General features: G+C 49.3%; 1 protein-coding gene across 1 annotated transcript in view; it reads left to right on the top strand.

Moving 5' to 3' along the window:
* The window catches only part of MAEL (maelstrom spermatogenic transposon silencer), a 73352-nt gene that overhangs the window by 39130 nt on the left and 18287 nt on the right, over positions 1-15935 (top strand). Inside the window, exons 7-9 of the mRNA XM_040421740.1 lie at positions 23-150; positions 947-1001; positions 5460-5601. Of these exons, the coding sequence (XP_040277674.1) occupies positions 23-150; positions 947-1001; positions 5460-5601 (325 nt within the window). The remainder of the gene's footprint in view (positions 1-22; positions 151-946; positions 1002-5459; positions 5602-15935) is intronic.

Below are 15935 nucleotides of genomic sequence, written 5' to 3'. Positions count from 1 at the left end.
AGCTATCCTTTCTTCTTTACAGGTTCGGCTACACATCAGATCCCGGTGTCTGGATTTGAACTTGCAAACAGAGATTACCACAACCTCTTCCGCTCTTTATGTGACTTTGTGCGCCCTGCGGCGAAGCGCAGCACTTCTGTCTACTGCAGGGTTTGTTCTCATTTCCATCCGTTTTTTTACTCCTTTTTAGTGTGTTAAACTTTGAGAGCATCGGCATACTCATACAGGCCCGTGATTTCAGTGACTGTTGTGTACTGCTTGCTTCTTCCTAGCAGACACTCTAAAGGTCCCTTAACATGGGCCAATGATCTGGGCAGTTATCAGGAGGGAGCGTTCCTGATAATTGTCCTGTGTAAAGGTGCCCCTTGTGAACGAGGAAACACTCGGTAAAAGCATTCTGCTGATTTCTGGGCCGCAGATGGTGCTGTCAGTGATCCGCTGCCCAGAAGCAATGATTTTCTACGGGGATGAGTGACCATGGTAAAGATCGCCAGTCCTCATATATAGGAGATGATTGCCAGAATGCCAGAAGAGGTGAGAGCAGCAATGATTGGGAGTGGACGGTTCGCTCCAGATAATTGCCCGCTATATCTGCCTCTAGACCAGCTTATCACTCGTGCAGAACATCTCTTACAGGAGTGTCTGCTTTTATAGAAAGAAGATTATTTATTGTATAGTGATCAGGTATGGAGTTTTCCAATTTACTTCGAAGTCGGGGATTGTGCGCTATTAACCCCCAGTGAGCACTAAAACGGAGGAAGAGTTGTGGCTTCTAGATTCTGCTGCTTTTGTTTTTCTTGAGGTCCTAAAATATTACAGAAGGGTATGTACTGAGGACTCTGTTTGACCAGGTCCTGCCCCTTTCCAATGGAACGTTCTCCTGCAAGGTGATTCTGTCTCTGTGTTTATTTTTTAAGCGTTGACTTGTATTCTTTGTGTGTTTTAGAGCAATGACATCTATCGAGTCAAATGGAGTCTTAACTGGCTGGCTGTCAAAGCTGGTGAGTGTATTCATGTTAGGGATCGACCGATATTGATTTTTTAGGGCCGATACCGATAATTTGTGAACTTTCAGGCCAATAGCCGATAATTTATACCGATTATTCTGGGAATTTTCATTTTTGAAAAAAAAATAAAATTCCTACACAAAACTGCTGAAAATTAATGTTTATTGTTAACGTGTATTTATTTTAATTTTTTTGTAAATCTTTCTTTTTCATTTATACTTAATATTTTTATTTATTTTTTTGTTTAGTTTTTTTACTAACTTTTAGCCCCCTTAGGGACTAGAACCCTTGTCCTATTCACAAGGGTGAATAGGATCTCACACTGTCCCTGCTGCTCTGTGCTTTGTGCACACAGCAGCATGGAGCTGAACATGGCAGCCAGGGCTTCAGTAGCGTCCTGGCTGCCATGGTAACCGATCGGAGCCGCAGGATTACACTGCTGGGGCTCCGATCGGAAGAGCAGGAGAGAGGGGACCCTGTGGCCACTGCCACCAATGATTAATACTGGGGGGCGCACTGCGCCACCAACGTTTTTAATACTGGGATTGGGGTGGGGGGCGCACTATGCCACCAATGAAGATAAGTCTTTCATTAATTCATATACAGGAGGCGGGAGCTGGCTGCAGAAACACATAGCCGGCTCCCGACCTCCTATGAGCGGTAGCTATGAGCGGTAGCTGCGATCCGCGGCACCTAAGTGGTTAACTACCGCAGATCGCAGCTACCGCTCATAGAGGTCGGGAGCCGGCTATGTGATTCTGCAGCCAGCTCCCGCCTCCTGTATATGAATTAATGAAAGACTTATCTTCATTGGTGGAGCGGTGGCCACAGCCCCTCCCCTTCTTTTGTCCTCTCTCCTCTAATTGGCGGCAGCGGCAGCAGCATCACAGGGGGAAGGAGACACTGCTTCCTTCTCCCCTGTGCTGCGGAGGGAACACGGAGAGCGCCGAGAGCAGCGCGATCTGTCTTCCCAATACGTTATCGGTATATCGGCAAAATAGATGCCGATAACGTTCAAAATCCTGAATATCGGACGATAATATCGGTAAAACCGATAATCAGTCGATCCCTAATTCATGTATTGCCTATAGCCCGAACAGCTCCCAGGCAGAGCGTCGCGGCAAATCACTGTAGTGACATGGTGTTCAAGCCACTGTGACCGCTGAGGTCTGCGATTGGCTTCAGCGGTCATGGGCCCAAGCTGCTTCCTAGTCCTGCGGGGACCGGAAGCAGCCAGGAACGGAACAGCAGTGAGACCGTGGACAGGTGAGTGGGTTTTCTTATGACAGGGGAGGACCCCAGGGGTTGCCAGTTCCTTGGAATGTGGTCCTAAACTGCTCAGTGAACCCTCAGCGCTGGAACAGAGCGCATTTCTTATTTCTCGTGCATGGCATTGGGGGACACAGCACCATGGGTATATGCCCAGCTGCCACTAGGAGGCTGACACTAGAAACAAAAAAAGTGTTGGCTCCGCTCAGGTGGGCTATACCCCTCTGCAAGAGCCGAGATACACCAGTCTAGTTCTAGTGTCCGTAGGAGGCAGACATGACCTGTTTTGCAGGTCATCCTGCTAATTTTATCCGTGTTGAGTCCGCCGAGGGGGTGGTCATTGCTGCGCCTGAAAACGTCGAAAGGTGAGTATGGCAGTATCCTGTACTCACCCCTCCCCCCCCCCATGTTCAGGTGATCCCCCCCCTGTGTCCCCTCTTGTTCTGGTCCCCCTTTTAGTTGCAGGGGGCACTGCACGCTTGCTGGGCATCCTTTTTTCGTGGAAAAAATTTCTTTTGGGGCCCCCTTTTTTCTAGGGCCTGGCCTTTTAAGACGGCCGATTCTTTCTGTCGGCTCCTTCCCGTACTTACGGGTTTCCTCCTGCTCCTACCTAGCCTTCACTGCGTCCCCGCTTCTGCTGCTGCCTCCGGGCGTTACCGCGATCGCGGGCGTCCGTCTCCGGCGGCGTTTTTCTACTCGAGGCCCCGGCTTTTTTCCCCAGCCTAGGCCGCAGGTCACGTGGGGCGGAGCTCCGTCTCCGCCTTCTGCCTTCCCGGGCTTTTCGCTTCTCCCTCCCCTCTGTGGATGGCGCCCTGGGAGGCGCGTTTTTTCCTTCCAATCCAGCGCGGGCTGCTGGGGGGGTGTGTCTTCCTCTACTACCGGCTCCTGTCCTGCAGCTGTCGCTTCTGCGGCTTCTCCTGCGTCTCGGCTCTCAGGACGTGTTTCTGTGGGACACAGCACCTTGGGTCTGGTAGGCGGCCTCTGGCTGACTCCTTTTTTGCTTTGCAGGCTCCTCCATTGCCCTCATGTCTTCTTCTGGTCGGGCCCCCTCTCCCCCTGCCGCCATTTCCACTCATTACGCCTGTTCAGTGTGTAATAGGAAGTTTCCATGCGGTCAGTCTTCCTCTCTCTGCGTGCAGTGCCTTCCCTCCAGGCCCACCCAGTCAGCCCCTGCGGCCCCCTCTTTGTCGGTCCTTCCAGAATGGGCTGCCACCCTATCCCAGGCCATAGGTAACCTTGCCAGCCTCTCCCAATCCCTAGCGCAGTCCTTGGACCGTCTGCCCGCTCAGATTGCGGCCGCCTCGGGCAGGGACCCCCCCGCCGGGGATGTCCGTTCCCGCTCTGGTACGAGGTCCAGCAAGCGACCTCGCGCTGCCTTGGCCGGGTCCCATTCTTCCTCAGCTACCCCGGATCACTCCCCGGTTAGGTCTGAGTCGGGCGAAATTTCTTCTTCAGCCGCTTCCGCCGTTCCTGGGGACTCCTCCGCTTCTGATTCGGAATCAGAGCGGTGTTCGGCGATGTCTGCGGCCGTTCAGGACCTCATCAAGGCCGTCCGTGATGCGCTCCATGTGCAGGACGTTCCTTCTTCCTCCTCCCTGGAGTCGGTGTCCTTCCGCCGGTCTAGGCGCTCCACTGTGGTCAGCCCGTATTTACTACCGGACCTGGAGAGCGTATTTTGCCTGGTGCGAGTCTGGGCGTTTCCGCCCTCTCTGATTCTCTGTACCTAATGTTCTGGCCTTCCTTCAGGCCGGTTTTGAGAAGGGTCTTCGCCTGGCCTCTCTCAGAGGACAGATTTCGGCTCTCTCAGTCCTTTTCCAGCGTCCCGTGGCTTCACGGGCTCAGGTTAGGACTTTTCTCCAGGGTGTCGCTCGCCGAGCCCCTCCCTTTCGTTTTCCTGTGGAGCCGTGGGACCTGAATCTCGTCCTTGACGCCCTTCAGTCTTCTCCCTTCGAGCCTCTGGCAGAGGTTTCTCTGTCGTTTCTCTCGTTCAAGGTGGCCTTCTTAGTGGCGGTCACCTCCATCCGCCGGGTTTCCGAACTGGCGGCGCTTTCTTGCCGTTCACCTTTCCTGGTTTTTCATCAGGACAAGGTGGTGTTGCGGCCCGTTCCCTCTTTCCTTCCAAAGGTTGTTTCCTCTTTTCATATCAATGAAGAGATCGTCCTTCCCTCTTTCTGCCCTAATCCTTCTCACCCTAGAGAGAGATCCCTCCATCGCCTTGACGTTGTTCGGGCTCTCCGCCTGTACCTTCGTCTCACGGAACCCTTCCGTCGTTCGGATTCCCTTTTCGTGGTCCCGGCGGGTCCTCGTAAGGGTTTGCCTGCCTCCAAGGCCACCATCTCTCGCTGGGTTCGGTCGGCTGTCAAGGAGGCCTATATCGCAAAGGGCCGTGCTCCCCCTTCCAGGTTGACCGCTCATTTTACTAGGGCAGTTGGGGCTTCCTGGGCGGTGCGTCATCAGGCTTCTGCTTCCCAGGTCTGCCGGGCCGCCACCTGGTCGTCAGTTCACACTTTTTCTAAGTTTTACCATATTCATTCCCTGGCTTCCGCTGACGCTAGCCTGGGGCGCAAGGTTCTGCAAGCAACTGTGCTTTAGACTGGCGACATGGCGTTCTTCTTCCCTCCCTCAGGGACTGCTTTGGGACGTCCCATGGTGCTGTGTCCCCCAATGCCATGCACGAGAAAATTGGATTTTTTTGTACTCACCGTAAAATCCTTTTCTCGTAGTAGGCATTGGGGGACACAGGTCCCGCCCATTGTTTTGTTTTCTTCTCGTTTGTGGTCCCGGCGATTTGTGGTCGTTGGGTCTCCCCAGTTGAAGACTTGTTGGCGTTCCTACTGCTTTTATACCGACTGGTGTATCTCGGCTCTTGCAGAGGGGTATAGCCCACCTGGGCGGAGCCAACACTTTTTTTGTTTCTAGTGTCAGCCTCCTAGTGGCAGCTGGGCATATACCCATGGTGCTGTGTCCCCCAATGCCTACTACGAGAAAAGGATTTTACGGTGAGTACAAAAAATCCAATTTTTATGTGGGCCACATTCCTGGGGCCCGAAGCTGGAATTCCCCCTTTACGGGGCATATAAACAATATTCGGACACAGCAGTGTTAGAGTGCAGTTACTGATGTACTTTGTGGAGAATGTGGACTCCTTAAATGCCTTGTCTTCTCTCACCGCCTCTCTTGCAGGTATAGAGAATATTTTTGAGCTGCAGGATATAGAAAGCCTAATCATTAAACTTTTTAAAAACAAACTGGAGGAAGAGCCTTCAAAATCCAGCGTGCTTCGTCTGCTGGGCGCCGTTAAGTGGGATTTTGCAAGCAACACCAGGTAAGATCCATGATGCTTGTATGTGGTGAAATGTATGGATACATGCTATTATTAAGGGGAAAGATTATTTACTGAGTAATACAAAGTTACACCACTTTCTAATATATGTGCATCAATTTCTCACTCTTTCAATATCTCTGCTTACAATGATTGAATGAGAACCTTAATTTTTAACATTCGGAGGATAAGAATCTGTCCTGGTCATGTGATGACACAGATCCTCTCTCAAAGGCGTTCTCCGGGCTTTTTTAATGTTGATGACCTATCCTCCTCAGGACCGGCGGAGGTCCGACGTCCGGCAACCCCGCCGATTAGCTGTGTGAAGGAAAGGCTTGCGCACTGCACGCGTGCCGTCTCCTGTCTCTTTATGCTCGCGGCTGCTATGTCTATGGCAAAGCAGCAGGAAGAGCGATGGGAGATGGCATGTGCACACTGTGCGCGCCTTCCCTTCATTCGGCTGAGGAGGATAGGTGATCAATATTAGAAGCCCGGAGAACCCCTTTAAGATGACCATAACACATAGGAGCCATGATGCATCCCAAAGCAGCAAGGCCACGCAGGTTACTAAAGACGGAAATGCTAACTGCCTGCAGTTTCTTTATGGCCACTGCTTGGTCATTAACCACTTCAGCCCCCAGTGCTTAAACACCCTTAATGACCAGGCCACTTTTTACACTTCTGACCTACACTACTTTCACCGTTTATTGCTCGGTCATGCAACTTACCACCCAAATGAATTTTACCTCCTTTTCTTCTCACTAATAGAGCTTTCATTTGGTGGTATTTCATTGCTGCTGACATTTTTACTTTTTTTGTTATTAATCGAAATTTAACGATTTTTTTTTGCAAAAAAATGACATTTTTCACTTTCAGTTGTAAAATTTTGCAAAAAAAACGAGATCCATATATAAATTTTGCTCTAAATTTATTGTTCTACATGTCTTTGATAAAAAAAAAAATGTTTGGGTAAAAAAAAAAATGGTTTGGGTAAAAGTTATAGCGTTTACAAACTATGGTACAAAAATGTGAATTTCCGCTTTTTGAAGCAGCTCTGACTTTCTGAGCACCTGTCATGTTTCCTGAGGTTCTACAATGGCCAGACAGTACAAACACCCCACAAATGACCCCATTTCGGAAAGTACACACCCTAAGGTATTCGCTGATGGGCATAGTGAGTTCATAGAACTTTTTATTTTTTGCCACAAGTTAGCGGAAAATGATGATTTTTCTTTTTTTTCTTACAAAGTCTCATATTCCACTAACTTGTGACAAAAAATAAAAAGTTCTATGAACTCACTATGCCCATCACGAAATACCTTGGGGTCTCTTCTTTCCAAAATGGGGTCACTTGTGGGGTAGTTATACTGCCCTGGCATTCTAGGGGCCCAAATGTGTGGTAAGTAGTTTGAAATCAAATTCTGTAAAAAATGACCAGTGAAATCGGAAAGGTGCTCTTTGGAATATGGGCCCCTTTGCCCACCTAGGCTGCAAAAAAGTGTCACACATCTGGTATCTCCGTACTCAGGAGAAGTTGGCCAATGTGTTTTGGGGTGTCATTTTACATATACCCATGCTGGGTGAGAGAAATATCTTGGTAAAAGACAACTTTTCCCATTTTTTTATACAAAGTTGGCCTTTGACCAAGATATTTATCTCACCCAGCATGGGTATATGTAAAAAGACACCCCAAAACACATTCCTCAACTTCTCCTGAATACAGAGATACCAGATGTGACACTTTTTTTGCAGCCTAGGTGGGCAAAGGTGCCCAAATTCCTTTTAGGAGGGCATTTTTAGACATTTGGATACCAGACTTCTTCTCACGCTTTGGGGCCCCTAAAATGCCAGGGCAGTATAAATACCCCACATGTGACCCCATTTTGGAAAGAAGACACCCCAAGGTATTCAATGAGGGGCATGGCGAGTTCATAGAAAAAAAAAAATTTTGGCACAAGTTAGCGGAAATTGATTTTTTTGATTTTGTTCTCACAAAGTCTCCCTTTCCGCTAACTTGGGACAAAAATTTCAATCTTTCATGGACTCAATATGCCCCTCAGCGAATACCTTGGGGTGTCTTCTTTCCAAAATTGTGTATTTGTGGGGTGTTTGTACTGCCCTGGCATTTGAGGATCTCCGCAATCATTACATGTATGCCCAGCATTAGGAGTTTCTGCTATTCTCCTTATATTGAGCATACGGGTAATGAGATTTTTTTTTTCCGTTCAGCCTCTGGGCTGAAAGAAAAAAATGAACGGCACAGATTTCTTCATTCGCATCGATCAATGTGGATGAAAAAATCTCTGCCAAAAAAAGAAAAAGGAGGGGAAAGGCGTCTGCCAGGACATAGGAGCTCCGCCCAACATCCATACCCACTTCAGCTCGTATGCCCTGGCAAACCCGATTTCTCCATTCACATCAATCGATGTGGATGAATAAATCATTGCCGGGATTTTTTTTTTTATATATACAAAGTGTTTGCCAAAGTATATGAACACCGCCACCTCCTCAGCTCATATGCCTCGGCAAACGTATCTTTTACTGCAGAGGAGAAATCTCGTCTTGCAGCGCCGCATACACCGACTTGCGTGTAATCTGACAGCAGCGCAATGCTTCTGTCAGAATGCACATCAGTGCTGCAGCTAGTCGATCGGTTGGTCCACCTGGAAGGTAAAAAAAATTTTAAAAAAACCAGGCCGCAACACAATAATTTTATTAACTTTGGAACAGAACATCTAAACTTTAACTTTTTGAACTGAACATTAACCTTTTTGCTTACTGGTGTTTTTTTTTTTTTTTTTTTACCTTTATAGAACAAACCTCTCCTTCCCCATGGGACAATGTGCAAAGCGCAAATCGCCCAAAGATGTGGCGAAGTACGTTATGCACTTTATCCCAGGTGAAAGGAGAGGTTTGCAGCAGCTGAGAGTAAAAGGGCCCTAATAGCCCTGTGTGCCTGTCCTGTGAGATGCAATCCCTATGCTAGGTGTACCTGTGTGTGGTACTTCCGGAAACACTCTCCTAAGCATAGGGCAGGGTGGTCAGGACAGTCAGGACAGAAATAGCGGGTGTCACGCCTTATTCCACTCTTGCTACAGACACAACATTTTTTTCGGGGTGGCGGTTTGGTTGAGGTACCGGCAACGACACTGGGGAAATGTCGCTCGTGTAGACGGCTAAGTACACTGGTGGATGGGGCCACGGAACCTCCTGGATAAAGGAGGTTCTCGATGATCTCTTCCTGGAATTTGAGGAAGGATCCTGTTCTCCCAGCCTTACTGTAGAGAACAAAACTATTATACAGCGCCAATTGAATTAAATATACAGACACCTTCTTATACCAGCGTCTGGTTCTGCGGGAAACTAAATAGGGAGCCAACATCTGGTCATTGAAGTCCACCCCTCCCATGAGCGCATTATAGTCGTGGACTGAGAGGGGCTTTTCAATGACACGGGTTGCCCTTTCAATTTGGATTGTCGTGTCTGCGTGAATGGAGGAGAGCATGTAAACGTCACACTTGTCTCTCCATTTCACCGCGAGCAGTTCTTCGTTACACAAGGCAGCCCTCTCCCCCCTTGCAAGACGGGTGGTTACAAGCCGTTGGGGGAAGCCCACGCGACTAGTTCGCGTGGTGCCACAGGCGCAAATCCGTTCTAGAAACAAATGCCTAAAGAGGGCCACACTTGTGTAAAAATTGTCCACGTAAAGATGGTACCCCTTGCCGAATAAGGGTGACACCAAGTCCCAGACTGTCTTCCCACTGCTCCCCAGGTAGTCAGGGCAACCGACCGGCTCCAGGGTCTGATCTTTTCCCTCATAGATCCGAAATTTGTGGGTATAGCCTGTGGCCCTTTCACAGAGCTTATACAATTTGACCCCATACCAGGCGCGCTTGCTTGGGATGTATTGTTTGAAGCCAAGGCGCCCGGTAAAATGTATTAGGGACTCGTCTACGCAGATGTTTTGCTCGGGGGTATACAAATCTGCAAATTTCAGGTTGAAATGGTCTATGAGGGGCCGAATTTTGTGGAGCCGGTCAAAAGCTGGGTGGCCTCTGGGACGGGAGGTGGTGTTGTCGCTAAAATGCAGGAAACTGAGGATGGCCTCAAATCGTGCCCTGGACATGGCAGCAGAGAACATGGGCATGTGATGAATCGGGTTCGTGGACCAATATGACCGCAATTCATGCTTTTTGGTTAGACCCATGTTGAGGAGAAGGCCCAGAAAAATTTTAATTTCGGAAACTTGGACTGGTTTCCATCGGAAAGGCTGGGCATAATAGCTTCCCGGGTTTGCGGTTATAAATTGTGTGGCATACCGGTTTGTCTCTGCCACGACTAAGTCCAAGAGCTCCGCAGTCAAGAACAGCTCAAAAAATCCCAGTGCCGAACCGATCTGAGCTGTCTCAACCTGAACTCCAGACTGGGCGGTGAAAGGGGGAACTACAGGTGCGGCTGAAGTTGGGGACTGCCAATCAGGGTTTGCCAGCACCTTAGGGGCTCTACGGGCCTGTCTGTGCGGTGGCTGCGACGGGGTAACTACTGCACGTGCCACCGTACCAGCTTCAACTGCCCTTCTGGTGCTCGCCACTTCACCATGTTGTACGGCAGTGCTGGTACTAGGTCCAGGGAGGGCTGCGCTGCTGGTGTATGCCTCACCACGTGATCCGGCAGCGACAGCCCCACTCTGCTGCTCTTGAAGCGGATCCTGCGTAACCTGTGGTCTAGCGACACGGGGCCGGGTACGCCTGGTGCTGCCAGGGACCTCAACCTCCTCGTCCGAACTTTGGGTCAGAGAGCCACTGCTTTCTACAGGTTCATATTCTGACCCGCTAGATTCATCAGATGAGGGTTCCCACTCCTCATCCGACTGGGTCAGAATCCTGTAGGCCTCTTCAGAAGAATACCCCCTGTTTGACATTTTGGACTACTAAATTTAGGGGTATTCCCTGAGACTACCCAAGAAAAAAAGCAAACCTGTCTTACAAAGGGGAGGCTAGCGAAGTACCGGAGGCTGCTGCGGTTGATAAAAAATATCAAAACTGATTTTTTTTATCGCCGCAGAGCTTGTAAAATGAATGTGCAGTGATCAAGAAAAATTAATTTTTTGTCACTGCGGTGGGGCGGGCGTGGGTGAACGCACGTGTGGGCGACCGATCAGGCCTGATCGGGCAAACACTGCGTTTTGGGTGGAGGGCGAACTAAGGTGACACTAATACTATTATAGATCTGACTGATCAGTTCTGATCACTTACAGATACTATAAAAGTACAAATGCTGATTAGCGATACGCTCATCAGCGAATCAGTGACTGCGGTGCGGTGGGCTGGGCTCTAACCGATCGCTAACTACCTAACCAAGGGGCCTAAACTAATCCTAAACCTAACAGCCAATACTAGTGGAAAAAAAAAGTGTCAGTTTACACTGATCACTTTTTGTCTTTCACTAAGTGATTGACAGGGGGCGATCAAGGGGTTAATTTGGATGATGGGGGTGATGGAAGGTGATCAGGGGCTAAGGGTAGTGTGTGATGTGTACTCACAGTGATGTCTGCTCCTCTGCTGGATCCAACCGACGAAAAAGGACCAGCAGAGGAGCAGAGAAGCCATATAACAGATCATATTTACTAATATGATCTGTTATCTGGCTTCTGATTTGATTTTTTGAAAATCGCCAGCCTGCCAGCCAATGATCGTGGCTGGCAGGCTGGTGACGAAATACTTCTTTAACTTTTGCCGGCCCGCGATGCGCATGCCGGCAATGCACGAAATCTCGCGTCTCGCGAGAGGACGCGCCGGCGCGTCCAGGTGGAATAAAACAACCACCTCCAGGACGCGTCTGTGCGTACAGCGGTCCGGAGGTGGTTAAAGGGTCACTGAGTTTTCAAGAAACTTTTGATATGTCATAGAGACATCAAAAGTTTTGATCGGTAGAAGTCTGAGTGCAGAGAAGCCACTGATCCTTAGAACAAGGCATATCGCTACTTCTCTCCTCACTGCAGGGGGGGTCAACACAGGGCTTGTCTCGCTTCTGCCTCCTTTTTCTAGCAATATGTAGGGGTCTCAGCTAGGGATCGACCGATATTGATTTTTTAGGGCCGATACCGATAATTTGTCAACTTTCAGGCCGATAGCCGATAATTTATACCGATATTCTGGGTATTTTTATTTTTGAGGAAAAAAATTTTTTTCCTACACAAATCTGCTGAAAATTAATGTTTATTGTTAACGTGTATTATTTTATTTTTTTTGAAAATCTTTTTCATTTATACTTTATATTTTTGTGGGCTTTTTTTTACTAATTTTTAGCCCCCTTAGGGACTAGAACCCTTGTCCTATTCACCCTGATAGATCTCTATCAGGGTGAATAAGACCTCACACTGTCCCTGCTGCTCTGTGCTTTGTGCACACAGCAGCATGGAGCTTATCATGGCAGCCAGGGCTTCAGTAGCGTCCTAGCTGCCATGGTAACCGATCGGAGCCCCAGGCTTACACTGCTGGGGCTCCGATCGGAGGAGCAGGGGAGAGGGGATCCTGTGGCCACTGCCACCAATGATTAATACTGGGGGGGGGCGCACTGCGCCAACAATGTTTTTACTATTGGGATGGAGGTGGGGGGCGCACTGCGCCACCAATGTTTTTACTATTGGGATGGGGGGCGCACTGCGCCACCAATGTTTTTACTATTGGGATGGGGGTGGGGGGGCGCACTGCGCCACCAATGAACATAAGTCTCTCATTCATATACAGGAGGCGGGAGCTGGCTGCAGAATCACATAGCCGGCTCCCGACCCCTATGAACTGTAGCTGCGATCCGCGGCACCTAAGGGGTTAACTACCGCGGACCGCAGCTGCCGTTCATAGAGGTCGGGAGCCGGCTATGTGATTCTGCAGCCAGCTCCCGCCTCCTGTATATGAATTAATGAAAGACTCATCTTCATTGGTGGCGCAGCGGCCACATCCCCTCCCCTCCTCTTGTCTCCTCTCCTGCTATTGGCGGCAGCGGCAGCAGCAGCACAGGGGGAGGAGACACTGCTTCCTTCTCCCCTGTGCTGCGGAGGGAACACAGAACGCGCTGAGAGCAGCGCGTTCTGTGTTCCCAATACGTTATCGGAATATCGGCAAAATAGATGCCGATAACGTTCAAAATCCTCAATATCGGCCGATAATATCGGCCAAACCGATAATCGGTCGATCCCTAGTCTCAGCACTCTGACCCCACCGATCAAAACTTCATGTGTCTCTGTGTTATTAACAGTTTGCAGTAAATCAGCAACTCTTGGACTACTTCATGTCCTCGGACTTAACTGTACGTCCACGATTAATGCTGGGTATATGAAGAGCGCCTGCAAGCCGAGCCTTCTCCGTGCACTGTGGGTGCCAGCTTTGTAATACAGCTGACACCTAGTGGCAGTGACCGGGATAACTCTGATCATCTCAGAGGTTGTCATTGGGAGGAAGCGGATTCCCCCTCTTCCCCAAATGGCGAAATCAGTGTGTTCCTATCTGTTGTTATGGCAGCCTGGGGTCTTCAGACGGCTCCCAGGCCTACCATAGCAAACTGCCGGTTAAGCCCTGCATCAGGTAGGGCTTAATAGAAAGTAGGGAAAATTCCCATACACTGCAAGAGTATGTTACTGCTACTGTATAAGTGATCAGACAATTTCATGATTTTCCTGTTGCATGACGTAAAGTCATGATTTTATTAAAGACACGGTGGCTCCTATTGCAATAACTTCCTTTACTGTTACCATAGCAGCAAAGAAATGAACATGTCAATCACAAAAGAAACACCATAGTAACCGACTCCTCCCCCTTATCCCAGTATATATGGACTCCACACCCTGGGATCATCCTCTTTCTTTAAACAGCCACTCTAACCGCTGACTCTTCCGGAAACTGGATCTTTCTGAACGAAAACAACAGTCCTGAACCTTAGGACCAACTTGTCAACCGACCATACAGTCGAACTTTAGTAGCATCGAAAACGCCATCGTGTGTGTTTAGACCAAAAACACTGAGGAGGAGATTCTTCAACCTGCGGAATGAGAACACAAAATACGAGGTAGGACCACAAAAACACTTCATGAAAGAAAAGAAATCCATACAAAGTACTCAAAATACCAAATATCAAATAATGCATAAATAAAAAATAACTTGTAATAGATCTCTCTGAAAACCAAACAGGGTGGGTAAGGGAGGGCAATACTCGTCTCCGTGTCTTTAATAAAATCATGACTTTACGTCATGCAATAGGAAAATCATGAAATTTTATCACAAGACACGGAGGCTCCTATTGCAAGTTTAAAGCTGAGAGATGACAGAGTTAAAAGCATGAGACTCCGGGCGAAAGTAAAATTCACGGAAAGTGGAAACCCTAGACCAATCCGCTAAGCGCATAACATCCTCCAGACGGGCCCCGGAGACCGACATAGAGGTAGCGGAAGCACTGCGGACGGAATGAGCCGTAAAGATATTGGTGTCAATACCGGCCTGACTCATAATCTCCTTAACCCAGCGAGAAAGTGTCACACTGGCGACTGGAGCATAGGGTCTCCGAAAAGAGATAGATTGGGAAAAACAGAGACACGTAAAGAAGCCGTACGGGATTCGTACTCTTGAAGGCATGCAACCGGACACAGTTGTGGGGACTGAGGAAAAGCGGGGTAAGAAACTGAACGGATGTTCGTCTTAGTGCGTCTGGAAATGTTAAATAAAACTCCTTCAGGTGTAAAAGACCGCGCATCGTAGTCTAAAGCCCGGACATCAGACACCCGCTTACAAGAAATGAGGCATAACAGCGTAACTAACTTAGCTGATAACTGGCGTAGTGATAATTGGTCATTAGTAGACCAAGAAACCAGAAAATTTAAAACCAACCCCACATCCCAAGTCGCAGAGAAACGAGGTCTGGGGGGACGAAACAAGCGAGAGCCCTTCAGCAATCGACACACCCAGGGATGTTGACCCGCAGGAGTACCCTCGAAACCCTCGTGTCGGGAAGATATGGCCGATCTGTAAAGATTAATAGTGCGATAGGCCTTACCTAAGTCATATAAGGAAGACACAAAACCGACGTTATAGGAGCTCGAAAGGGATCCAGGTCCCTTTCTCCGCACCAGCGAGCCCAAGAGTCCCAGGCGGAGCGATAAGCCTGTCTAGTTCCTGGAGCCCATGCGTTCTCCAATAAGAAAAGAGTCGTGTCCGAAACTCCAGACAGCGAGATGGGACACCCGAGATCCTGCAAGCGAGAAGACGAAGCCCGCCTGTCCGGATGAGGGGATGTTGTTCTCCCAAAGGGTCCCGCAAGAGCCAGGGGAGATCTGGGAGGAGGATTGGAAAATCCACCAACAAGTCCAGAAGTAGTGGGAACCACGGCTGAGACCGCCACAGCGGGATGATTAAGATCAGATCCGCTAATTGGTGTTGGACTTGAAGGAGGACTCGGGGGATTAAAGCAAAAGGAGGAAACGCATACATCAGTGCTCCCCCCCACTGTTGCAGAAATGCATCTACCGCTTCCGCTAGCGGATCCGGTCTCCAGCTGAAGAACCTGGAAGTCTGGGCGTTCAAACGGTTCGCGAATAGGTCTATCAATGGAGGACCCCAGTGAGAAGATAAAGTTAGGAATACCCCCTCGTCTAACTTCCAATCGCTGGAATCCGAAATATAACGTGAATTCCAGTCTGCTACCACATTGCGGAGGCCAGGAAGGTGCTCCGCTATGACCACGATACCTTTGGTAAGGCAGAACTCCCAGAAATCTTGAGCTAGGTAAGTAAGAACCGACGAACGTGTACCGCCCATCCCGTTTACGTATCGGACCGCGGAGACGTTATCCATCCGCAGTCTGATACAGGTCGTGACTGTGCCGTTGGCGAAACTGCGAATCGCCAAAGACCCTGCCAGTAATTCCAGGCCATTTATATGGAGGCGGGACTCCTCGGGGGACCAAGGACCTCCGGTGGATATCCCGTTGCAATGTGCTCCCCAGCCGTGTAAGCTGGCGTCGGATTCTATAATCAAATCCGGTAGGGGACCGAACAGGGCTTTGCCATTCCAGACTGATAGATTCTGGATCCACCATTGTAGCTCGTCTCTGAATCGAGCGTGACCATGTCTGAGTATGTGGCTCCGGTCCGGAGGTGTGCAATTTTGAGCCTCTGGAGAGCTCGGTAGTGCAAGGGGGCCGGGAAAATGGCCTGGATGGACGACGCCAGGAGACCTATTAGGCGTGCCAAGTGTCGTAATGATAGTTGGGGTCAAAGTAGTGCATGTCGCAGTTCTTTGCGAATAGCGCGGACCTTGGACAGAGGGAGGTGAAGGGTCAAGGAAGAG

Source organism: Bufo bufo, chromosome 3 (genome assembly GCF_905171765.1).
Source record: "Bufo bufo chromosome 3, aBufBuf1.1, whole genome shotgun sequence".
Lineage (NCBI taxonomy): Eukaryota > Metazoa > Chordata > Amphibia > Anura > Bufonidae > Bufo > Bufo bufo.
Note: the sequence above shows the minus strand (reverse complement) of the source record. Positions and strands in the feature narration are given on the sequence as shown.